This window comes from Anser anser (assembly GCF_964211835.1).
Source record: "Anser anser genome assembly, chromosome: 1".
Taxonomy (NCBI): domain Eukaryota; kingdom Metazoa; phylum Chordata; class Aves; order Anseriformes; family Anatidae; genus Anser; species Anser anser.
Window position 1 is genome coordinate 198,397,812 of NC_139720.1, and position 25,905 is coordinate 198,423,716.

At 39.1% G+C, this 25,905-nt stretch overlaps 1 protein-coding gene across 2 annotated transcripts in view; it reads right to left on the reverse strand.

Moving 5' to 3' along the window:
• The window catches only part of ARHGAP42 (Rho GTPase activating protein 42), a 171,440-nt gene that overhangs the window by 134,712 nt on the left and 10,823 nt on the right, over positions 1–25,905 (reverse strand). Inside the window, exon 1 of one of the 2 annotated variants that reach the window (XM_083840030.1) lies at positions 10,091–10,322. The exons of the other annotated variant lie outside the window; for it this stretch is intronic. Coding sequence (XP_083696156.1) covers positions 10,091–10,187 — 97 coding nt within the window. The 5' untranslated portion in view covers positions 10,188–10,322. Of the gene's footprint in view, positions 1–10,090; positions 10,323–25,905 lie in introns of those variants that run through there. 2 annotated transcript variants of the gene reach the window in all.

Here is a 25,905-nt window from a genome sequence, read left to right on the forward strand (position 1 = left end):
CTTTAAGATCCCTTCCAACCAAAGCCATTCAATGATTCTATGATAAAAAAGCAAGGACCAGCTGTGAAATAAGCAGGCCTCCTTTCTGAGATCTAAAGATTCAAAACTGAATTAAGTCAAATGCAATCCATAATACCACAAATAAATAAGAGAAATGGAGCAAAGACTTTGTCCAGCTTTGCAAGATGTCATTCATTACCATATATCCCAGAGTCTTAATGCCACTGAGAAGTCTCAATACATTCTGCTCCTTCCAGATGTATGGAGGTCCATCACACCATACAAATTAGCCTGCAGATCTTAAAAAGCCATGTAGCATTACAGGAGTCACTCATTTTCTAATGCGTACATCCTAATAGTCATCTCCCCCTTTCTGTGGAGTCCACCTGCACCAGGATATTTCACTTTGCCCAGGTCAGAAATTCTCTTCAGAGTCTGCTGATCCTGCAAATTACTATAAAAGCCTTATCAGTATTACTCACTGACAGCACAAGTCAGGGAAGGATGCACATCCAGGGAAGGATGGCCACTCAGAAGTCTCAATGATAACCTCAGTGTTGTCGCTCTTGCTCTTCTGTAGGCTCTCAAATGGTGCCAGGGAAAGAGAAAATGCACTCCAACACCCCTCCGTTGCCAGAGGGGTAAACTGCTAATTGGCAGCTCCATCTTCTGCTACCATTTGATTTCCAACAGTACTCACCTACCTCGTGTGTCCCACGTTCCCCAATTCCAAAGGAGGAATCGGTTCAGGTTAGCAGTGGGACATATAGGCATGAGCAGCCACCTACACTCTGCTTATAGTTAGGGGAGGGAGATAACTGAAGTGGAGCTGCCTGTTTTAGTCAGGGCTGAATCGAGTCAAACGGCCAGCTAGCGGGTTTTGTGGAGTTTTGTCAGAGGCAGTACTAAAAGAAACATACCGCAGTATGGCTGGAAACAATGAGAGGATAATGCAGCTTAACCACAAGAAAGCAGTATCACACCAGTGTTAAATACTGGTATATATAATACCAAGTATCGGTATCATAATGCTAATAAAAGAATAGTAAAAGGCATCATTTATTCAGGAAAGTCACAGAGAAAGCAGGAAACACATTACTCTACTGAAAACCACTTCTTCCTGGAGTTGACACTTTTATATTTTCGATCAATCTTCTTAATACATATTTAGCCAATAAAAAACAGGAAAACAAATGCATTACACTAAAAGTCAGGTTTATTTAAGATTTGCTCTGCTACAAATTGCCAAAAAAAAGGGATCGAATTGATCAGATTGAACAGTGATATATTAGTTTATTTTAGGCTTCAGATAAGACCTTAGATGCTGGGCATAGGAAGATGCACTCCCTTGCATTACTAGAATTGTTCCTCAACCTTCCTGTCCTATGTTTGTTAAAGAGACGACAAAATTAAATTATTGTATAAAGCTTTAAGGAGGAGGGGACAAAATATTGCAACGAAGTGATGAAATGATGGATGCCATTACCTAAAGGACAAAAGACTGAGTGTATTAGTTTTGGCACAGCCCTTCACAAGAAAGATTAAGTTCCACAGATAAGGAAACTTGAGAAGTTTTCTGCAAGTTGGTAAGCACACAAAATTTGTTTTGCTTGGGGTGTGAGGGTTTCTTTTACCAGTCTGCCAGCTAGAGGAACAGAAGAAAGCCCAAGCCACCTACACAGGACTCAAAAAAAGCTCCAAAAGCAGATGTTTGGTGCACTTGCTCATATCCCTACCCTAGTAAGAAACTAGCTAGCCTGCAAGAAACTGCTCTCACACAACACAAAACTGAAGCCTTTCTACTTGTTTACTTACAAGGATGATTTCATTAGGAAATGAAATTCCAACAACCAACACTCTTCCCGATTGCTGTCAATCATCCCGGTAAAGCTTGATATCACTCACTAGGTTAATAAAGAAAAATAGCAGCTGAAACCTAGCGAGAAGATTAAACATGCCTAAATTAACTCCGAGCACAGGCAGGAATGCAGTCAGGCAGACTTCAAACAGCAGACACTCCGGCTAAATAATAACAGCAAGATATCTGGTGATCTGACACAAAGCTGGTTATTACTGTACGGCTTCAAAGGCAGCTGTAGCAAAGGGGCGATGGCTGAGCTGGCAGGATACTCCACGCAGGTCTGCAGTAGGCTGAGTTTCGGGACAGTTGAAGATTGGAATGGAGACCGAGCACAGCTACCTTTGGTGTTTCACACCTTTGGTCCATTTGTTTCCTCTACCAAGTACGACTGAAGATGTGTTGTGGGGCCATGCTTTATGAGCAATCTCATTTGGTGGTGCACTGCTGTCCAGGTTTAGCAGAACCCAAGTAACTCAAGCAAAAACCGAGCATGGAGCAACTGCAATGTCCGAATAAAGCAGAGAAAGGGAGTGATATTGCTAGAGTTCTTGATAAAATGGCATGCTAAAACTCAGGGAACCATTTATCGAGGTCATTGACTTTTACTCCTTCTCAGTACCTGAAAATGAATGATTCACTTTTTTTTTTTCTTTTAATTGACTTACAAATAAAATCATTTTCCTGAAAGCAATTCTCACCCTATAAACAATTTTTCTGGCTATGTTATCTAAACACCTGAAAAAGTAGATATATAATAGAGACATTGTTATAGCGAACCAGCAGCTATGAGCATGATTTTCAGCATTCCTACTGCACCAAAAGACAGAAGCAAGGAAACATTTAAAATGGATACAAGTAAAGAAAAAAAAAAGTGTGTGTGTGGGGGGGAGGGATCAGTATTAGAAATACAAATCTTTAAAACATTATTTATCCAGGAAAATAGTTGTGAGATACATATCTCCTTAAATACTTCATGACACGCTTCTTTGTTTTGGAGATGAACTGGGAATTGCCTCAGTTTTGTTATTTTCTGCAAGAAAGACCTTCAAGGAGGTGAGCTGTATCAACAGCCAGAAATAAGCTGGAGGAACAAGAACACCCCACTGAGAAGCACTGAACTTCAACAGCTCCTGTGTGTGCTATAGTCAATTTGATTGTAAGTAGAACATGTCACAGTGGGACATCTTTTTCCACATCAGAGACTGTAAACACAGCAGCTGGCAGCATGATTATATTTAGGCGGTATGAATGATTAAGCAGTTAAGAGCAGTGATCATACAAGATCATGTCTATCACCATTATATTTCAAATTCCCTCCTGCCTCGAGGGCTTTCTCATTAGAAATCTCAGCTTCACAGTTGTTGGTCTTAATTCAGAAAACAGCACTAAAATGCATTTTTTCTGGAGTTTTCTTGTCTTTCCGCTCTTCATCACTCGTTATTACTTTAAAATGAAAAATAATGAAAATCAACCACCATGGTAACTGTCACATACAGAAAATCTTCCCATTTAATATATACAATGGCAGGTCCGTCCAAACAAGGGGACCTGTAATGGGCTTACAAATTTGCCCAAAGCAGCATGGGGACGTTGTCTCACATCTCAGAAGTGCAATTAATTTACACAAGCTGTTTATGTTAACAGAATTCTGCCTTTTGCTGCCAGAAGAGGTAATCACAGCTTAACAAACATCACTACCACGAAACCAGGGCATGCCCATATCACGTACAGTTAGAAAGCAATTCAAAATGCACGCTAGCATTCCTTTTAAACACAAACATAAATCTGCAAAACCAGCCGAAATAGCTTCTGCCACCTTCAGTTTTAAGTGACTTCTATCACTAGAGTCTTTCCAAGCGCACAAGGTTCACAGCCTGCACCACTGCATGGAGGACTGCCTGTGGCACTTCTAGTCTTAGAAGTGCATGAGATGAATTATTTACACTTTCATGTGCACATACACACTTGCTATTCTTCATAACTCGACTGAATTAATTTGCAGAACAAATTAACTTTTCTGACTATCATAAAAAAAAAAAGCACACAACAACACTCCTCTTACAAGCAATCCCATTTTTTCCCAAATTTCTGCAGAAGAATTTAATTCCACAAAACAGAGGGCAAGCTGGCACGGCAGAGAGGCTGTCTGTAGGGGCAGCTGGAGCTAGTGCTGGCCACCTGCCATAACGCCTTCTAACGAAGAAGCCACAAGAAATGACCACAATGGGATACTGAGGCCAGTGTCCAGAGCCAAAGATTTTGCAGCACAAGGGGCATTGCTCTGTACTGACAGAGAGTTTCGTTGTTGCTGTCAATGAACTCTTTATCCCCCGTATTTGCCAGCTCCTTTGGTCTATGTTCTTTGCCAGCTTGCTATTCATGGAACAATGCTACGCAACTAAAACAAACAACCCCACAATCCCAACCACCCCACACTGCTTTTCCACCTCAGGCTCAATGTTTTCCTCTTTAATTCCAGAGAAGCTAATTTCTTTCTCGTAACATCAAGGAAAAGGACATCAACAGAATATGTCAACACGTAGTCCACGCACTGCTGCATTCCTCTGGGGTTAAATAAAGCACTATAGCAGTTCAAAATTTTTCAGTGTCGTTTTCTTACTCATGAATATTTCCATGAGAAAAGCCCATAATTTACTTTCTCATTCTAATGAGCACAGAGAAATCCCCTTGATTGAACACAACAAAATCCCCACTTTCTTAACACAGTGATGCAAGAGCTATTGAAAGGTCTGTATCTTCTACAAACTTAACTATTTACTCCAACTTCTTTAAAACACAGCTTTCTTATGTTAGAAACTTTTGAAGTTTTTAAAGTACTTTCAATATTCTTAGCATTTCTCTATGATTAAGCACTAAATCCAACATATTATTGAAGAAGACACTAGAACAGAACAGAATATTGACTCTAGAACAATACTGATTGTTCTAGAATATTGATTCTAGAACAGAATATTGATGTTTAATGAGAGGTGTTTTTTTTGGGGGGGGGGGGGGAGGGGTTGGCCACATTTGCACTGTATTTGAGACATGATCTCCTAATAAAATCATACTAAAACTCCCCAGAAGCATAACTTTCTGAAACAAACAATATTATAGACAAAATTGGTAGTATTCCACCCCTCTTTTCACTATGCCTCTCTTCGCCCCAACTCACTTGGGTGTGTCTGCTTTGTCTGTAGTTGTAGAAGCCTAACCTTATTCACCTAAGCAGATGAACAGAAATAAAAGAATTTTTGTTTGCTGTGCAAAAGCTGTAAAGTCTATACAATGACTAATTAGTTTTGACTTTGTACAGTAATAAACATGAATGAAAAAAGCGAAGGTAACAAAAAATGTTTGCTTATAGTGAACATGTACTGTAAGCAGCAATCTGGAAGATACCAGGCAGTATGTTCTGCAAATCTGCTTCTCTAAAGTTAAGGCCTAAATGTAGCTTCACAGTTTTTTTGCTATATTAAACAATGTAATTTTGTTTTGTTTCAATATTCCTACCTCCTTGCATTTTAATTCTCATTATACCTCATTGCTAAAAAATCCTGTCTTTGCCAGTACTTTAGTTCATATGACTGCATGTTCAACTATACTGCTGCATTTGATTAGTAAACAAACTGACCATGCAGGGAATTACTAGGCTCAAAACCTTCCAATCCTAAAACCATATTCAGAGTTAAATGCAACAATAAAACCTTTACAAGTAACTAATGATAAGGTTAAACGCAGAAAGGCAAATCGTCCTTTGCCACCGATTGCAATTTGCTGCATATTTTCCACAAATATGGCTGAAAGTTCCAGAACGCATTTGGTTTCATTTTACTTCTGAAATTATGAAGATTGGCTGTAGGGTACAACTTAGTACTATTTCTAGTATGTTATTATATTTTTCAAAGTTATACTCAAACAAAACATTTCTATACAATGCCAGTTTTGCAAACACACTCATTTTCATTCAGTGAACTTTTTGTCCAAGATCCACAGAATGGATTCCAATATTTACAGAACCCTCTATGTTAGAGAAGAATAAATCCCCCTTTTTTTTTGTACTGTGTATTCATACACATAGCTTTCCCTTAAAATAAGCACATTTCCCTGCTTCTCTCCATTCTAAAATTACAGAAAATTGGCACTTACTCAATATTTTCCTTGTGTCCACTGATAAAACTATATTTCATAGCTCTATATCAGAAGATCTCAGCTCTTGAGCCTAACTTTTTAACCATTCAGTAAAGCATGACATGAAATATACCTGAAAAAAAGCTTATATCTTCCTATAGCACATAGTAAATAATTCCTCCTGATCCTCCTTTATTGTTTACAGATTTATCTAACATTCAAGTTGCTTACTTCAGTTGAGGGTTATATATATCTTCCTAAGCCTACTGCCTTTCCATACATTTTGCCATACTTTCTAGAAAGGTACAGTTTGCTGGTCTCTTGCTGTCTACAGTATAAGAGTAGCCTTGGCGGACCCCAGTACATAGCTGACCTCACGGGTCCTCTGTTCATATAGCCTTGGTCATAAATTGATTTTTATGCCACAAAAGGATATTTACAATAATACCAGGTAAGAGCCTTGTGCAACACCAGATTAGTTAACTGAATGCAACGCAAGGCTGCTCTAAAATCTTGGATATAAGCACACATCTTTCGGCACCTGTAGTATTAATACAGATACCACAACATGGTATATAATTCAAAGGCACACGGCCACATGGAACTGCTAGACCTACCTATAACACTGCATACACACCAGTTTTTCTCCTTTATTTCAAATACAATTAATTGCCAGCTTGTTTCAATGGTTGTTTGAATGACAAATAACCTAAAGCAGTAGCCTTAGCATAAGATTATACTGAAAATGTAGAGAGTTGGAAAAAGCTAGAAGATGTTAACATTTTTCCCTATACTTTTTGTTGTTAGTTTTTCATATTTTATTCTTACAATGTTAGGTGAACTTCTGCGTAGTTTTCTACCACTCCGCTATCCATCCTAGGTTCTTAAACTTTCTTCCCTGCAAATTTCCTTTGACCCTCAACATACTTTCTCTTGCTCCTTCTGGGGATTTTACACGCTCTTTTATGATCTTCCACATTCTTCCTCCACCCCGTGGATGTTTGCTGATTTCCCAGAACAGTGTCAGCCTTTCCCAGTGAGCGGGATCCACGGCCCAGTCTTTCCCCCCAGCCTCCTTGCTCGAAATGCAGTTTTTAATCGGGCTTGCTGCCGTCATTTCTCACTCCTCCTGACACATCCCAGAGAATGTGAGCAGGCGGAGAAGTACCACAAAAAAAGGACAGAGAAACTAAGACCAGATGCTGCCAGAGGTTGAAAAAGCAGAAAGTGACTTCCTGTCTAGCAACCTAGGAGTTGCCAGAAAAAACATGGGAATTCCCAGATTTCTAGTGCAATGTAAGACATTGGTGCGGCTACTTTTAGTAGTATTTTAAAATATACTGTTTTCTCTGTTTGTTTTTGATCTAACAATGAATCCAGAGAATTTTTTAAAGAATGCCTATGCCTATTTAGAGACAGCAAAAACCAATATATTGTAATACAATTTCATAATATAAAGAAAGCTGTTGTAACACATGCAGAAGGAACCACAGCTCTCAGTATGTGTGCAAGATTAGTTCTGCCATTTCTGCTCTGTATACATGCAGAATGAGATGCACTCTCCCCACCAGTACCATTACTTAAATGTATATTCAAGGGGGAAAAAATAAGAGTCGCTCAGTTTTGGTACAAACATGGAGCTGTAAACAAACTGCTTCCAGGAAAACCAAGAATAAATCACTGCAGCGAGTACCCCCAAACGTACAGATCTCTAGCTGTACAAATTTTTACAATACATCTTTAAGTGCACGCATTTGCATGATTTTTACACTAGGTCGATTCCCCCAGTTCTGCGAAGACAGCTGCTGGAAGGAGGATCAGGCACATCGGGCTGGCGGCGGGGGAGGGCTGCAAGGAATGAAAGCAGTTATCAAGGCATTTGTGAGCAGTGAGCCCTTGGAACAACATTAGAGTTGAGGGTCATGGGAAACAGAAGCTTTGCTCACTCTTCTTCCTGGCAAAGTCTTCTGCACTTGGGCAACAAAGTAAAATGTTTTGTAAGAAGAGGAGGAGAGGGGAAAAAAGTTAAAATGTGTATATTTAACTCATTAAAAAAAAAATACTACAACTTTGCTTTAAAGGAAATGAAACACATTCTGTATGAAATTCTTTTGAGCTCTTAGAGCTCTGGAATACAACATTTGATTAGATTCCTTTGATCAGACAACTAATATCACAGTCACAAGAACTTCAGTACTACTCATAACAGTGTTTATATATATATTTATTTGTTTTACAAAGACACAAACAGATGTAAGTAGCATTTGTTTACAGACTCAGATACGCACTTCCAGACAGGGAGGACAGAACTGAGACCCCAAATCAGGCAGGATTTTGTCCAGTGAAGTTAAACGGCACTGAATGTTGTACCAAATTTGGCCTGAAGAAGTTTCTTGCACCCAGAAAGTCTGCTACAGAGCTAGCTCACTACTTACCTACTTGCCTCTGCTTAGGCAGAACGGATAGCAAACACATCAGATTTGTGCAACAAACTAGCTTAACATTCTATTTAAAACCTCCTTCTACCTTTAAAATATGAAAGGTATTCAGAAAATGCAGAGATGAAAATAATGAAAGTACTTGAAAGACTTAAAAATACCTTTTAGATAGTTTAAACTAAACCATACACAGTACAGCAAACCCCAGAATCTGTTACCAAAATACCTACATTTTTGTAATGGGGGAAAAAATAGTCAAAAAACCCACATGCTCCTTTAAATAATGAAATGCACAACTGTGAATCTGTTTCACTGTGAGAGCTCCTGTTTGTAGAGCTTGAGAATCAAGTGTTCCCCAAAAGTTTACAGTTTACTCCAGTTTGGATGTGACGCTATTTCCTTAAAAGCTCTGAAATAGTGTCTGTATCGTACATACCCTCCAGTTTTACTGCATTCTGACAGAGATGGCAAAAAACAAAACCCATAAAAGGCAGTAATTATATTAAGTTTCTCTCAAAGTACACAATTATTTCTAAGAATAGGCTCTTCGTATTTTACAGGAAAACAAAGCATCCCTCATATCTCTCACGTTCATTTCGCTGGATTCTTTTACTTAAATCCTCAGGCAAAATAAGAGACTTTTATGATATTTTCTGCTGAAGTCTGCCCAGTTTTTCTTAAGTCAAAACTTGTTTGAAGCACCAACTAATTGTCTACATGTTTCATCTGCTAGATTCTTTTTTATTATTATTTTTATATATATTAAAAATTATTCTCTGGAATTTTGTTCCTCTTTCCTGACACTGAAAGACTTAGGAACACATGACAACATCCTCTTGTTATCACTGTGGCAGAGTGATAGCCTTTAATTAATAACCTTAGTATCCATTAGTACTAGTACTGTTTACATTAGGGCATGTGTAATGAGTTCTGAACTAACTACTATCGCTCACAAATGAGATCTTGTCATTAAAACATCTAAATAATAACTAAAGTGTTTTATTACTGTATACTCCGGCCTGGTCAAAAAGCAAATCAAATAGTAATTATTTGAAATTGGGAAAAGAAACAAACTGATATATCACAATGCCACTCCATCAATCCATGACAAGTCTGCATTTGAATATTATGGGCATATTTTGCCTTAATCCTTAACACCACACCAAACCTGCTGTGAAATACACAGAGATATGTTGCATGGGTAAATAACAGTAGGAATATCTTCTTAACAAAATGTGCTAACAATCATCAGCCTGAAAAAGACAACTGGGGAGTTATAAGAGCTCCACAAAATGACAAGCTGTACAGAAACGGTGGCCATCTCTTTGAAAGTAAAAACAAAAGGCTATCTGACATAGCAAACTCAGAACAAGAAGATGCTTTTTCATAAAATGTGTATTAAATCAAGAAACTCCCTGCCACCGGATACTGTGGATATTAAAAATTTATGTGGGTTCAAGAAAGGACTAGAGAAGTTCAGAGAAGTCTATTGAGAGCTATTAAAGGCATAACCTCCTGGTCAGGAAATCTTCAAGCCACAAACCGCTGGAGGCAGCGGAAGTATCACTACATTCTTGCCTGGTCTTATACCCTACTCCAGGCATTAGCCACTGCGTGTGAGAGGAGACAAAAAAAGTACAACTCACATCACAGCACTTACTCATATCCAGAGACGGGATATAAGGCCAGGTAAACCTTGGGTCCAACCCAGCACGGTTGTTGTCATGCTTTCCACGGGAAGATTTGGACCCGTACATTTTGCAATAGCTCGAATGACTCAAGACACCATCAGCTGATCACTACTAGGAGGAGGTTAACGCTCACACAGATGGGCCAATTCACCACCACGGCTCAGTAGTCAAGCTTTTTCAATGCAGCATCACCTATTTTAACTAAAAACAGTGATAGAAGAGAAGCTGAGTTAGTGCTGCAGAACTAAGGATCACGGATCTTTCTTCCTGAAATATCACAGAATCACAGAATTGTAGGTGTTAGAAGGGACCTCGAAAGATCATCGGGTCCAACCCCCCTGCCAAAGCAGGCTGCCCAGGTAGGCGTCCAGACGGGCCTTGAATATCTCCAGAGAAGGAGACTCCACAGCCTCCCTGGGCAGCCTGTTCCAGTGCTCCGTCACCCTCACTGTGAAGACGTTCTTTCGCATGTTGGTGCAGAACTTCCTGTGCTCCATTTTGTGGCCATTACCCCTTGTCCTGTCCCCACAAACCACTGAAAAGAGGTTGGCCAAATCCCTCGATGGGAGACATTCTCCAGGAGATGAGCGATTCCGGGCAGGTGGAGGCTGTATCATCTTTAACTGCTTCAGAGACACAGGAGGTGTATCCTTCAGTCAACTACAAGGCTGTAATTCTCTCGGCAAAGACCTGTTTAGTGGTCTGTGCTAAGCATAACTTCAAACAGTAAAAATAACTAAGTAGCAAATGACAAAAGTTGATCTGGGCTACCAAGCCAGCGCTCAAAAGGCTTCCAGTGAAGACTGCCTGTACAGCTTCACTGCTGCCACCCTTAGTGCTTTCATGCACATGGCTTATCTTTACCCTCTTCCTTCAAAACTTTTCCTAACTTAGTTCTTAGCACGAGGGTGGTCACCAAACGAACAGCTATTCAATACTTGTTTTCCTCTTCAGAGTTCAGTATTCCTCAGTCCTCTTCTCCTCCCAGTATTACTTACTGCATACCATCCAAATCCTGTAATGAATACAGAATTATCTCATCCTTCATGCAAGCCAAGTCTATAAAGACAGTAGAATAAATGTATTTCTATGTAATATGCACCATCATTACCCTATTTAACGGATGGAGATGCTGAAAGCAAGATTGCCTAAGGCCACACAGGGAACTGGTGATTAGGCGGGCCCTGCTGGGTCCCTGCTTCATGCCCATTACTCCAGATGCCTTCCTTCAGAGCAGGAGATGCTAACCAGAGCTGGAAAGAATGCAGCTCCTCACACCTCCCTGTCCCCATGAAAGACGTAATTTTTTCTTCCAAAGGAACGTCATTTTTCTTAAAAAATAAGTTTTATATTAAAAGAAGAGAAGAAACCCCTAACTTCATTAAAAAGAAAGTAAAAACATAACTTGTTTTGATCCATTTAACGCAGCCCCTCCAGAATGCCCAGTTACTTCAGCTACAGCACTCAGTGCACTGGGTCTGGTTCAAGTCAGTCTCCAAGAACATAAGGAACACACCACACACAATCATGCCTCCTTGATTAACAGTCACTTACTAGAATGTAGTTCAAGCATCTTTAAAAAAAAAAAAAAAAGACTAGAACAAAAACAGGACAGAATGTTTAAGGCTTCCACAACTGAACTCTGATGTCTCCTAATGGAATCCTTTACATTTAAATAACTTTAACATCGGATTTTTTGCATGTTAAATGTTTCTTTTAGTTTTCAAGTGCGGCAGAAATTCATTTCTCTTTCTCAAAATCATGGTAACTGCCACTAACTGCAGGATTTCAGTCTGTAACCTCACCACAGCTCCATCTCAAGAATCAATATCCAGGTAAGAAAATCGAGCGTTTCTTTGCCTACGTACAAGTTCTAGAAAACGCCTGGACAGGTTTTCTTCTAGGGAAAAATTCCTTCTTGCAATACACAGAATGAAACTGGAATAGCTCATAATGATGCTTTTGGAAAATATCCACCCAACTTGTTTACACACACAGTGGAAAAGCTTTAATAAGTCAATAGTTCATCGGGAGGACGAATTAAAAAATAGAAACACTCAGAGCCTGAACCAGTTCCTTGCTATTAGGGTATCCGTAAAGCAAAATTTGGTGTTTAACCATAAGACTGTATTTTTATCTACATAGTGACTTCTGAATTTCCCTGCCGCCACCACAGTAACATCATTTTCCCTCCAGGATGCCTCCAGTAAGACCGCGCTTGGAGCACAAGCTCTGTATGGCTCACAGCTCATTGGCTGGCTAGATTTCCGTTTCAGCACATCCTCCTCTCCCTTTTCTCAATGAAAAGAGGCTTAAAGGAATTGCAGATTCCATTTTAAAAGCCCAGCCATGCTTAACATATTGGCCTCTATCTTCCATTTAATACAAGGAACATTTCCATGAAGTTACACTCCTCATCAAAAAATGGGAAACCTTAACAAGATTAAAGACAAGTTCTGTAAGTGGCTGTAATTTTGAAATCATCAATTCTTTACAAAAGAACTAATATTTTCTGTAGGGGAAAAAAAAAAAAGGTTCAGTTAGTCTAGGAGACATTTATGGCTTACAATGAGCAATATGAACTGAAGTGACAGAGGACAAATATGATAGTCCAGATCTTGGAGCTTACTCTCCAGATGCAGCGTTTCTTCTTTTCATGAGCATGTAAAATCCTTTACTGCAATGGACGCTTTTTTCAGCACGCTCTGTGTATCTCCTGCAATGCTGTTCCAACCTCAGTTGAACATGTAAGTAAATATGAATCAATGAAGAGCCTAAAATCTTTTTGCATTACTCAGGAGACTGCAGAAGTAGCCAAGAAAAACACCCTCTTCCTAAAACGTTCATTTTAGCTTCCTTGACACAAGTAAACAGAGCACATTAAAATAGCAGCAGCAAGAGGGAAAAAATATAGCCCTAAATAGGTTAAAAAAATATATTTTTACATTTAATTCCTTAATTTTTAAATTTCCTAAAACGTGCCCTTGCTGCTAAGAAGACAAATGGTATTCTTGGCTGTATTAGGCAAAGTATCAGCAGCAGGTCAAGAGCAGTGATCCTTTCTCTCTACTCAGCCTTGGTGAGGCTGCACCTGGAGTCCTGTGCCCAGTTCTGGGGCCCCCCAGTACAAGAGAGACATGGACGTACTGGAAAGAGTCCAGTGAAGGGCCACCAAGCTGATGAAGGGACTGGAGCACCTCTCCTGTGAGGAGAGGCTGGAGAAGAGGAGGCTCAGGGGGGATCTCATCGATGTCTGTACATCCCTGAAGTGAGAGTGGAAAGAGGTCAGCGCCAGACTGTTTTCAGCAGTGCCCAGTGCCAGGATAGGAGGCAATGGGCACAGCCGGGCACCCAGGAGGCTCCCTCTGAGCACCAGGCAGCACTTCTGTGCTGGGCGGGTGATGGAGCCCTCGCACAGGCTGCCCAGAGAGGCTGTGGGTTCTCCTCCTTGGAGATCTTCCAAACCTCCTGGACATGGCCCTGGGCAGCCTGCCCTGGGTGTCCCTGCTTGAGCAGGAGCTGGACCAGATGCACCCAGAGGTCCCTTCCAACCTCAACCATTCTGTGATTCTGTGATTTAAAATTAGAGCATCCAATAAACAGATAGTTTTACAGATGTCCTTGGATCTAACACAGGATGATGTATAGTGTCTCCAAAGGAGTCACTATTTTGTTAATTGTTTCTGAATTAAGGATCCCCCAATCTACACATTGTCAAGAGAGACCGTAATGACTCCCGCTGGCTGTTTTAACAGGTTACACATTAATGACTGATTATCTAAATATACAATGCAACAAAACACCTCTTATCAAGCCAATTCTTCCTGAAGACAGGCTTGCTAAATCCTTTTACAAGCACCCTTCAGTACACAACAATGCGCCTAGGATCCCCTTTGCACAGACAAGAACCCACAGCGCTGCTATCACCAGAACTACCTCAACCCAAGTTCGTCATGCTCATTACTGAGCAGCCAGAGAGCTAATAATTTTAACTTGGTATCATACCATCGAGCCAAATATGCAAATTAATCTTATGTGATCTGCTGTCAATTTTCTTAATGGTTGGATGAGAAAATTAAAAAAAAAAATCACTGTGGAATATTAATTATAACCTAGGTAAAGACTGTGCTCAAAATTAGTGTGGGAAGCAGTAATTCATTATGGATGAGAGAACTAATCTGAAGGATGACACAGCCTCATTGCACATTACTTTCCTATTGGTTTTGGAGGACACCAACATACATATGCAGTTATTACGAAAACAAGCACCAACTAAACAAAAACAGTGACCTGTAACACCAAAATCTCAGTGACATTCAGGTAGCCTCTCTCTTTCCCCCTCTTATTTGTAACACGAATAATGAAACTTCCCATTAAGAAAAACAATCTGATAATAACCCTCAAAAATTCTGCCTTAGCAGCCAAATTGAGTAAAATCTTCAGCTTAAGAACATTTTCTTGAACACACTAACATGCTACAACTACAAACTATCTTAGTTTGTATAGGTGTGAATAAGTCAGATTCTGCTTCTCATCATCCCCCCCATGGAGAAGTGAAGAAGAAGTAAGGCTTTGGAGAATTTTGATTTCTTGAGGCTCTTAGGTTAAAACTCTGGTAATTTTCAAGTGTACGTGTAAATGATTACTGCAAGAAAAAAAATAAATGACAGTACAGTTACTGCAATAGTACAAAACAATATCGTTATCTGAACATTTCCTCTTCATTATTGTCTGCATGACTGCAGAAGGCCCTGATAAACCTCTACCGGATAAAATTTACCACTGACAAAAGTTATTTTAAAATAAAATGCAGGCAGCTATGCAACATGGATGACATTCAAGCTAACAAAAGACAACCCAAAAAATATAAGATACAGCTTTTCCTTTCAGTAGGAAGGATACAGTAACAGAATGATACACCTAGCATTAACTGGAAATAATGCATAAAATGAAGACCACTGTAACAAACTCAGAGATGGAGGCACAGTACACCTACACCATTCTTTCAAGTATTTCTCCATTTTCAATGCTAGCACTAAAACTGAGTTTCTCTCTGTGGCTTCTGGGAATGTTTTATCAGTACAAAAATCTCTCTAACATACAAAAGAGGAAAAAGTAAATTTTCTATGCTTAGTCATTCTACTTTCCAATAACAGACCTGCTTGGACAATATCTGTTCACAGTAATTATTTTTATTGCCCTCATCTCCATAACTTACAGATGGAGTAGACTGCCCCTTCTGCAGCAGTTTAATAAAAAATCATCAGAATTGTGAATTGCAAATAGGAACATCCCTCAAACAGCGTAGACTAAGAGCTCCAAAGCCACTTATCTCTTAATGTTATCCTTTCAAGTATTTACAGATAGCTAACAAAAGACTCTCAGGACAACTGGGGAAAAAAAAAAAAAAAAGAAAAAAAGGAAAAGAGAGGAAAGAAGAGAAAATAAAAAGATGCATTCTATATGTGAGTTATTATTCTTCTATGCAGTGTGTAATGGAGGAAAAGGAAATACAAAAGCCAAGGGCTTGACGTCAGTTTTTAGGATCGAGTATTTGTACTAATACATGATTTTGAACAATAGTACATTATTTACAAAAGAAAATTGGCTGCCTAGACCTCTCTTAACTCACATTCAGTAGAATGGCTGACACCTCCAAAAAGGTCTCACACAGCTTCTTCCGAAATACATCACAAGTCAGAACTGGCATTCTCATGAACTATTTCTATTCACTGGCAAAAACAAAGTAAAAAGAAAATCAATTGCACAATATCAGAATAAGTGAAATGACTAAGAGATTGACAAAGACTGCTGCCCAACATGGATATAAATTACCTGAATGCAAAAAAAAAAAAAAAAAAAAGGAAAAGGAAAAGGCATATTAGCAAGGGCTGCTTGCACAACAGCTTTTCAAGTACAGTGATATGCATTTCTGAAAATCACATTCCAGTGAGAATGCAAGAGCTTTTAGCTCTTGTTCTTCCATACTTCTGAAGCAACCAACATATTCCTGGTATATTTTATCATCCAAACAAATCTTTTCATTTAAGGACCAAGGGAGAGCAGTGGCAGTGCTGTAGGGAGGGTAGCAGAAGACTCTTCTCTTAAAGATTCAGTTCTGGTAAGTACTGAATCTTGCAGTGTATATTCAAGCTCAGTGCAACTATTAATCTCCTGAAAGAAACACCAGAAGAGGATGTGGACTTGAAGCCAGCAAAATACCAAAGGATATGGAATCTAAGAGAATGGAACTACTGAACTGGTGTCACAACTGCCAGTGCACGATGACAGCAAGTACGGATTCACTTGCAGCTTCTTGTAATAGGACCAGGTTTTAGCAGATTTTCTGCATTATCACTATTAACATTTCTCTTTCATGCCAAATGATTCTTTTGTGGACCTCAGAGGAGCCTTACTATTTAACACAGACATAAAAAAAATACGGGGATCAGACTGGAAAAAGGGTGTCAGCAGCTTGCTGCTGATAGAGATGTTTTTGATCAGCTTTCATTTTGTATTTTCTTAAAGGCAGCAGTAGGATGTCACAGCCTTAAATGACAGGCAAGTAAGAAGACGGAGGAAAATGACATGTAGAAGGCACACATTAATGCACATGGAAAAATCATTTGAGTTATATCCACACAGTGATGGGATTTGCTTTAATACTCTGCAAATATCTTGGCATCACTGTAGGCAGGCCTTCTACAATGTCAATTCAATAATCAGCAATAGTCAAAAATACTAAGGGTTATTAGAGAAAGAGGGAGTAAAGCAGAAAATATCATTATTTAATGTATTTGCACCTTGAGTATTCTATAAAATTTCTTGTCAGTCCATCTCAAAAAGTCACCATGAAAACGGCACAAAGAAGGCTGACAAAGGACAGTGCATAAAGGCAAAAGTTACTGTTTCTCAGAGGCCAAAAATTACCATAATCAGACAAAATAACCAAGTAACTGTCAAAAGACAAAGGAAGAACTTTTGTCCATGCAGCATACACTTAAATCGTGAAACTTGCCGCTCACCATCACAGACTGCTATGGACTCTAACAGGACAACTGGATTCAAAACCCAGTTAGATAAATCCGGCCCTGAAGCAGGGCTATTTGAGGATACCTGGGGGAACTTCAGCAAAATTCTACTGTGATTTGGAACTTCTCCTCATCTATTATATTTTAGAAGCTGAGTACTCCTGGTACTGAAGGTCTGAAGGCACAGTGCGTGGCTCCTCTGAAAACTGCAGACATGCTGGCATGTCTAAATACCCTCCACAAACCTGAAACTTGTATTTCAATAAAAATAGGATTTAATGGATTGACTGAATAATATGAGGAAAAAAACATGTTTTGCAGAATTGGAAAATTGGTTATGTCTTGTCACTTTAAAGTTTTCTTTCCAAAAAGAAAAAACAAAACATAAAAACACTATAACCTTTCAAACATCCTTTCAGAGGCAGAAACCAGCTTTCAGAGAGACCAAATCCCACACAGTACCTCTGGCTCTCTCCCATAGCAAGAACTCCCTAAATCCCTCCTCTAAAATTTCTCAAAGAGACACAGATAAAAGCCTTACATTGTAACGAAGCAGGAATTAAATGAGCGTTAGAGTTCATATTTAAAGAGCCAACACACACTCTCAAGGAAGTTCAACAGAACAGTATGACACATTTTTTACTGCACAGCATGGCATACAACACTATCACAATCTCTGCCTCACTTTGGTAGAAATCTGAAGAATTTATTAAGCTTCACAAAAATTTGCTGAACTCCTTCTTTGCTATTTTGTTCAGAAAAAAAAAAAAGAAAAAGTATCAGAGAATAACTGTGTGTTTTAAGATCCCCTCCCACAATACAAAAATGCCTTTTTTTAAAGCACTGAAAGCAAACAAATCCAAACAACTTTAAAAACAGTATTTAATGGGTTAAGATAGTCACTTTTTTTTTTTTTTAATAAAGTCATATGTGGAAACTGACATGGAAGGGAAATACTTAGTAACACTTAACTGCCCCTTAAATGCAAATACACTGTAAAAGACAGGCCACATAGAATTGCTATCTGTATAGTCAAAGATGATCAGAAGTTAAAGAAGATAACCTCCCCCAAAACGTAATCTTTATTCTACTGAGACAACACTGGACATTCAACCACTGTAATTTTTATAAGTGCCAAGAATCCAGACGTGGGATTTGACACACAGAAACTCCAGCCCAGTAGTACAGACCCTCATAGTCCCTCTCCCTATGCACTGCACTGAGCACCCAAGACCCCCAAAAGAAAAGAAATACTGAGATTCGAATCACTTGGTATATTTAGAAATTGAACAAACAAATAAAAATAACTGAAAAATACTCATCCCCATCATGCTCACTACTATTCACAAGATCAAATTACGGCTCACCGCACAGTAACACTGCCATCACGTACTATAGGTACGAATATGTCATTGTCTAAGTGCCATTTTAATTTAAAAAGGGACAAGAGAAACATTTGTCAAAATAGCACAAAATTCTTTTGGGTACGTTAAATGTTCAACAAAATACTGCAAGACTGACATTTAATCCAGGAACACAAAGTGCTTCATGACGACTCCTCAAGACAAGTGACAAAGGGAGGCATGAAAGTGAGTTTTCATTGTGTGATAGTATTGAACTCACAAGGCGTTTTGAAAACTGGAGCTTCTCAGAGAAAACAAATCAAAGAGGCTCTAGAGTGCCAATGACAGCAGGAATTGTGACAGTTAGTATAATGCATATTTTACTGCCAAATGACTTGGAAACTGTCAAAAAGCTGGTGAAAAAAAAAAGATGTGATTGGCAATGTTATTTTTGCAAATTTAAGCTGATTACCCCTCCCAGGGAGATTAGGGACATGTTGCATTAAGAGCCAAGAGTGAAAGAACTGAATCAACAAAACAAAGAATGACATCATTGCTGTGCTGTGGCAACGTAAATAAAAGAGGAATAATCACATTACTAACTTGCTGTATTTCAACTCACAGAGAAGGCACCAAAGGGAAAAGGCAGTATTATATACACAGTTACCAATGTTGTATAAGAAAAGAAACATCAGAAGTTCTTCAGTTTGAATGGAACCAAAGGAAGTGAGTGGAAGAGGACTAAAATAGCTAAAAATAACTAAAAAGAGTGGATCCTGTGATTTGTGGGATAGACTTACTTGGACCTGAGACCTCAACTGGAAATTGTCTCTTGGGACATGGAGGGGGGAAAGGAAGGAAAAATAGGACCAAATGAAACTTAAAGCAATGCTAAACAAATGACTTAAATATTTGTGTTTTTATCTTCAATCCTGCAATCTAAGGATAAACAAAAGGTGGTAAACGGAGAAAGACTTGCAGGGATGAAAACCTGCAGTGGATGAAAACTCAACATGAGCTGGCAATGTGTGTTTCCAGCCCAGAAAGCCAACCATATCCAGGGCTGCATCAAAAGTAGTGTGGCCAGCAGGGCGAGGGAAGGGATTGTCTCCCTCTGAGAAGGGCTCTTGTGAGACCCCACCTGGAGCCCTGCGTTCAGCTCTGGGGCCCCCAGCACAAGAAGGACATTGATGTGTTACAGTGAGTCCAGAGGAAGGCCACAAGGATGATCAACGGGCTGGAGCACTTCTCCTATGAAGACAGGCTGAGGGAGTTGGGGTTGTTCAGCCTGGAGAAGAGAAGGCTCCGGGGAGACCTTACAGCGGCCTGCCAGTACCTAAAGGGGGCTACAGGAAAGCTGGGGAGGGACTCTTTGTCAGGGGGTGCAGTGACAGGACAAGGAGGAATGGTTTTAAACTGAAAGAGGGGAGATTTAGATCAGATGCTAGGAGGAAATTCTTTACTCAGAGGTTGGTGAAGCCCTGTCACAGGTTGCCCAGAGAAGCTGTGGATGCCCCATCCCTGGAGGTGTTCAAGGCCAGGCTGGATGGGCCTTTGAGCATCTTGGTCTAGCAGGAGGTGTCCAGGGGTGTTGGACCCAGCTGAACTTTAAGGTCCCTTCCAACCCAAACCATTCTGTGATAATCTCAGTTCCGTTCTCCACAGAAGAATGAGCTGTGTCATACTGGCTAAGGTACAGATGATGGCATCTTCAATGAGCTAAGCAAAAAGAGTTACAGCTTACAGCGTGTACTTAAAAATCTTGCATTAGCGTACCAGGAAATCTCCCAGCATACAAACATGTGGCTAATTAAGTAGAAAACGTACTGCTGAACCTACACCCCTCTTCATAAAATGAACTATTTTTGATCTCTCATTTGTCCTAACGATGCGAAGGTGCAGCAGTTCTACACTCACACAGGAAAAAGCCAACCACAGTGACTGGATTTGGGAGAAAACTTGAAGTCTAATGCCAAGGCTTACACTTGTGCCTAAAACATTTTGTTTAGAGACACATTTCTGAGTTTTTAAATCAGCTTGTCTATTTTTAGATTAAACCAGTCATGATAATAGATGACAAAACAGTGTATGTACATGAACTATGAGAATTCTAACGTTTGAAGTACTTCAGACAACCTATAACTCAACAGCCTAACAAGATAAGCTTGTAATGCCACTTTCCTAATACTAAAAATATTTCAAAAATGTTAGTTTTGCTATCTTTACATGCCTGTAGCATAGCAACTTGAAGTGAACATATTTATTTAGCACCTGTACATATGGAAATAAAGGTACTATTACCATCTTCAGCTGTCTAGATTTGTTTCAATGCATATTTGCACATGCATATATAAGCACTCTGAAATAGGACACCCAGTCTAGTACTCAAAACTAAGAATTGGGAGAATAAAAAACACTACCAAAAAAAAAAAAACAAAACACAGATGGTTATTGCATCAGAACACCTCAGTTTCAAATCACATAATGATGACACCTAAGTAAGGAGAGTACCTAAGGCCTCACGTGAAAGTACTATAAAACACAAAGAACATTGAACTATAGAATGTCTTCAGGATGCATTCTCCCCAAATTTCAAAGTTCCACGCACATTGAAGTAATGTAAACGTGAAGACTTGAAGTAGACTGAAAACATGTCTTTCTAAAGCCAGATGGAACCAAAGCGATCGACAAGCTCAGCTACCCCTGAACAGAGCTTCAATAGTTAATACCTCAAGTCCAGCAGGTAAGTGATCTTGATGACATTTGGAAAAAAACAATCTAGATGATTTAAAAGTTTCCAGCAATGAAAAGTACATCACAGCCTTAATGAAAAGCCTCACCAACCTTACAGCTGCACATTTCTCATTTAACTTGTATAGCTGCTGCCAGCACTTGGATCTTCACATAACCAGTCTGTCAGAGAAACTTTCCATGAAACTTCTTTCCTGTGATACTATTAACTTTCTCTTTGGATTAGGCACTTACAGAAAACAAATGCTTTATGGTGCCTGCAGTTTCCAAGGAGCCTGAGCATTGTCACAGGTCTTCCGTGACCCTTTACAATTTTTCAGCATTTTCCTGAAAACAAGCAGCAGAACCAGACCTGACACCCACGAAAGTACCAGATATAGTTAATACCCATAAAACCTTTCAACTTATCCTTGCAGACATCATACATTTCTGCCATCTGTCAGTCTGCAGGCCCATGTTCAGCTTATTAAATATACTCATTTTTCTCCTCCACCAACCACTTTTCACAGTCAGTGTTAACTGGCCTGCAGGCACACCACATTCTGTATTTCTTGACTTGAAAATGTCCCAAACAGATTCTGAAAGGATGCAAAGAGTGACATTTGCTGTGACTCTAACAATTTTACTTTAATCTCTCAAAAAAAAAAAGAAAAGCAAGTTTTCCAACACAGAAGTCTCACCTTACTTTTTAAAAACACAAAGAAAGAAGCAAGAGAATTTCCTCTAAAACCTGGAGCAAAGCACTGGCAGTTGTCAAGGAGAAACTTTGTTGAGATCACAGAATCTTGGAATAATAGAATGGTTTGGGTTGGAAGGGACCATTAAAGATCATCTTAGCCAAACCCCATGCCAATTAGTAAATCATAGACAGAGATTTATGAGTCTAGACCAGCTTTTCAGGCATTTCATGATGCTTGCTTATGAATCTAACTGCAGTATTTTTCCTAGTTTTACCAGCAGACTTGGACAATAGCATGCTGAAACTGAAAGGAAAAAAAAAGTACCAGTAACTGTATTAAATTTCAGTGACAATATGTGCACATAATTAATCAAAAAAAAAATCCCAAGGATTACTTTAACCCCACATACGTTGTTATGGCTTAAAACAAGTCCTGTTGAACCAGATCCATCACCAATGGAAGGCAGCGTTTCTTCTCATCAGGCTTATTTTGAACTACTGGAACTCTGTGTAGTCTTCCACTGTCTGACTCCTCAAAGAGCAAATCAGATGAAGAATCAAACCAAAAAGATACCGTGAATGCCAATCCCCAACGCTTTAAGGCACTAACAATTAATAAGCCTTTTATGAATAGCACATACCACCAGCCAAGATTCGTAAAAGCATCAAACCCCTTCTCTGGGTACACAGAGCAAACTATAATTTTTATTATAGTTAACTGTAATTTTTATTAAGTAGCCATTTTTTTCCACCTGTAGGCTAAATCAGACTCCATCTTTACAGAAGCATGCAAGCTAGAACAGTTTATATTAGAGGTTAATATGCAGGACACTACTTAATGAATTAAGGATGCATTTTAATGCAAACATGTTGTTTCTATCTGTACCAGTCTCTCAGAGAACAATGTCTTGACTTCTTCTCGCAATTTCTGCTTTTCCACAGAGTAAGATTTTACCTCTCGCACAGTAAAACAAGTCGTTTCAAAGTTTCCCAGAAGGTAAGCTCCAAAGCTCTCTACCTTCTCTATTTGTAGACTAACCAGCAGCTTCATATGAGGGTTACGGAAGTATTTTTCAATTTTTTTCTTCCAGTATCTAGTATTTTTTCTTCTAGTATCAGTATAGAGCTTGTTTTAATTGCAGTCAGAGCACTTAACACTGATAAATTGTAAAAAAAATAATATATATTTTAATAGATAATTTTAATAGATAATCTTAGGTACGGAGCAATCTTTTTCAAAGCAGCAGGTTCCACTTGCATGCTTCTTCCAACTTCACGCCATTTTAACTTTAGAGGGCAAATAACTACCCCCGTACAATATGCATGGATTTAAAGTAGCAGTTTGCACAAACAGAACATCCCCTGAGAAGCTGAATTTTTGTGTTTTCCTCCTCTCCTCATCAACATTAGTAAGCAAGAGGTTAAAGGCAGATAAGGTGGGACAGAAGGTGAGAAGATGCAAGGAATGGACATAAAGTGAAATGCAAACTTCTGTAACAGTGGAGTGGTAGCATTCCTAAAGCCATGACTTCAGTGGTGATCTGGGAAGGACATGAAGACACCACCACCACCACTTTGAGCTCTGCCTGTTCTTCACTTAAATGACTGGCACTTGTAAGAACTGCAAGCTTTACTGATCCACAGGTTTATGCTGACATTTGGCATAATGAATCAAACTATCGGAGCAGACAAATGTTAAAATTCAGTTGGTTAACCCCACTTGTGTAATTCCAAATAGCAGCCAAAAAAGACATTTTCAAAAAGAAAGAATGAAAACGAAAAGAAAATGTCTTTATTAAGAAATCCTACCCTACGTACTGCTTGTTTTACCAGGAATTTGTGCTCTTCTTTGCATGGAAGTGAGACAGGGGCAAGGGGGAAGAAGAGCGAAGACTTTTTATATTTGGTAATTCTCTAGAAGCAACAGGTTCTCTCTCATATTTTCGGAGAAAGCATGAAGAGGACATCATAAAAGATCACACCCTTAACAGGAAAATTAAAACATCAGCTGAGTGCTCATCTCATTAGTGATTTATAAGTTACAAGTCTTAACAGCTTTTAAATAATTAATCTCCACGTTCCTTTCCTTTCCTAAATTCCCTTCTCCCCATCAACAACACAACCCTGAATAATCAAACACCCAGATGGCAGCTGCTTGTCAGAACAGCAACCAAAAAAAGGTGTCTCTTCCAAAGACAGAAGTACTGGAAACCTGTAAAATCCCATCTGGGAGAAGAGTTCAGCTCAGAAGTCACACGTCTTCAGCTTCAAAAAAATAAAATTATTACAGAAGATATAACAAATGTGCCATGTGAGTGTTAGCTGCCACTGGTAACTTGTACGTTAATTTTGGCTGACACACAAGCAAGCTGTCACTGCTACCAAAGAGTATTTTAATGCCCTGTCCCTGTTCTTCCCCCTACCAACTTCCTCAGGCAGTTCCACTTCAGGTTGCCCTGTTGTCTGCCAGCAGGAGCACTTCCATATGTATAAGGAACCCAAATCAGGGAACTGAGACTCATGAAAAACTATTCAAAGATGAACGGTTAGTTTAGTTCCCTGATCCGGTAGAGCGTGCAGCTGAGCAAACAGCAATGCTAATACCACTTACGGGACAAGAGGGGGTGGAAGCAATGGCTGAGAGTGGGAAAAGCAGCAGGGGTAGGCTCTGGAGGTTTTCTGTTTGTTTGGTTAGCAATAAAGCTGGCTTAAAATTGCGCATCAAAATGTGCCTTCAGACGGATGCTCCCTATTAACCTCCTTTAGTTACAGATTCTGGGAGAACTCCTGGACAACTGAATCACTCTTCACTACTGCTCATGGGAGAAGGCAGAAATTGAAGTGCTAGAGTAGGAGATAAAAATTAAATTCAAGATTACTGCACAATTAGTCTGTGTGATAAATTTCATGAATATGTAACTTGACGAAAACCTGTCTAATAAAATAACCTAAGTAATCTCATGTTCATTTAGTTTAAAATTAAATGGAAGAATAATAAAAAGAAATAAAATAAACCTGTAACAAAATTTCTACATTTCAAAAAAACAAAATCCGAGCAGCTAAGGGAACCTGAATTTAAAGGTGACTGTATATGAAGAACCTCCAAAGGTACAATATGAGATACCTTGAATTTTCACATCAGTTGCAAGGAGAAGAGCTCCATAAAATATTTAAATCAGGGTTCACTGAAGAAATGGTATGGAGATGTAAGCAGAAGATCACGGAGTGGGCAGGCAATAAGGTGAAAAAAGTCAGTATTCAACCACACATGTATATTGATGTATTTTAAGAAGCAAAGATAACTAGGTTTAGCACCAAAAACTAGTGGAACTCCAATGGCACAAGAGTTTAGCCAGCTATCCATGCAGTGCCATGTCACTCCTGCAGCTGTTCATAAAGCCATGGAACAAAGAGGGTCAAAGCACAGTAAGATGGCACAGACACAGACAACCTAAAGATTAAAGTATGATCCAAAACCAAAATTATGGTCAACCTCAATTTGCAACAATGCTATCAATATGAAAAAGGTAAGAGAAATTCATATAAATACTTCAAAAATGCAAAACTATCACATCAGCAAGCTTGATATCAAAGATTTTTAAACTGATCAAATGTAGCAAATATATACCTATATTTAAGAAACAAACATAGTAATCCAACAAGAATGATTCATAGGTTTAACCTTAAAATCAAGCAATTTAGAACACTGATCAAAGGAAAGAGCAATTAAAAGCTTGGAAATTGATAGAGAACAGGGTAAAAACCAATGCAGATTTATCAAAGGTAAACTTCACCAGATGAGTGAATCTCTCTCTCAGAGAAGGCAAAAGATGATTAAAAACCAAAACAAACAACAACAACAAAAAAAAAACAGGCCTTATCTAACTAGCCTTCAGTAAAGCACATGATACCAAGCTATGATGGAAGTTTAATTATTCAGGTGGAGCAGATGAGAACTTGTACAGAAGCTATACAGATAA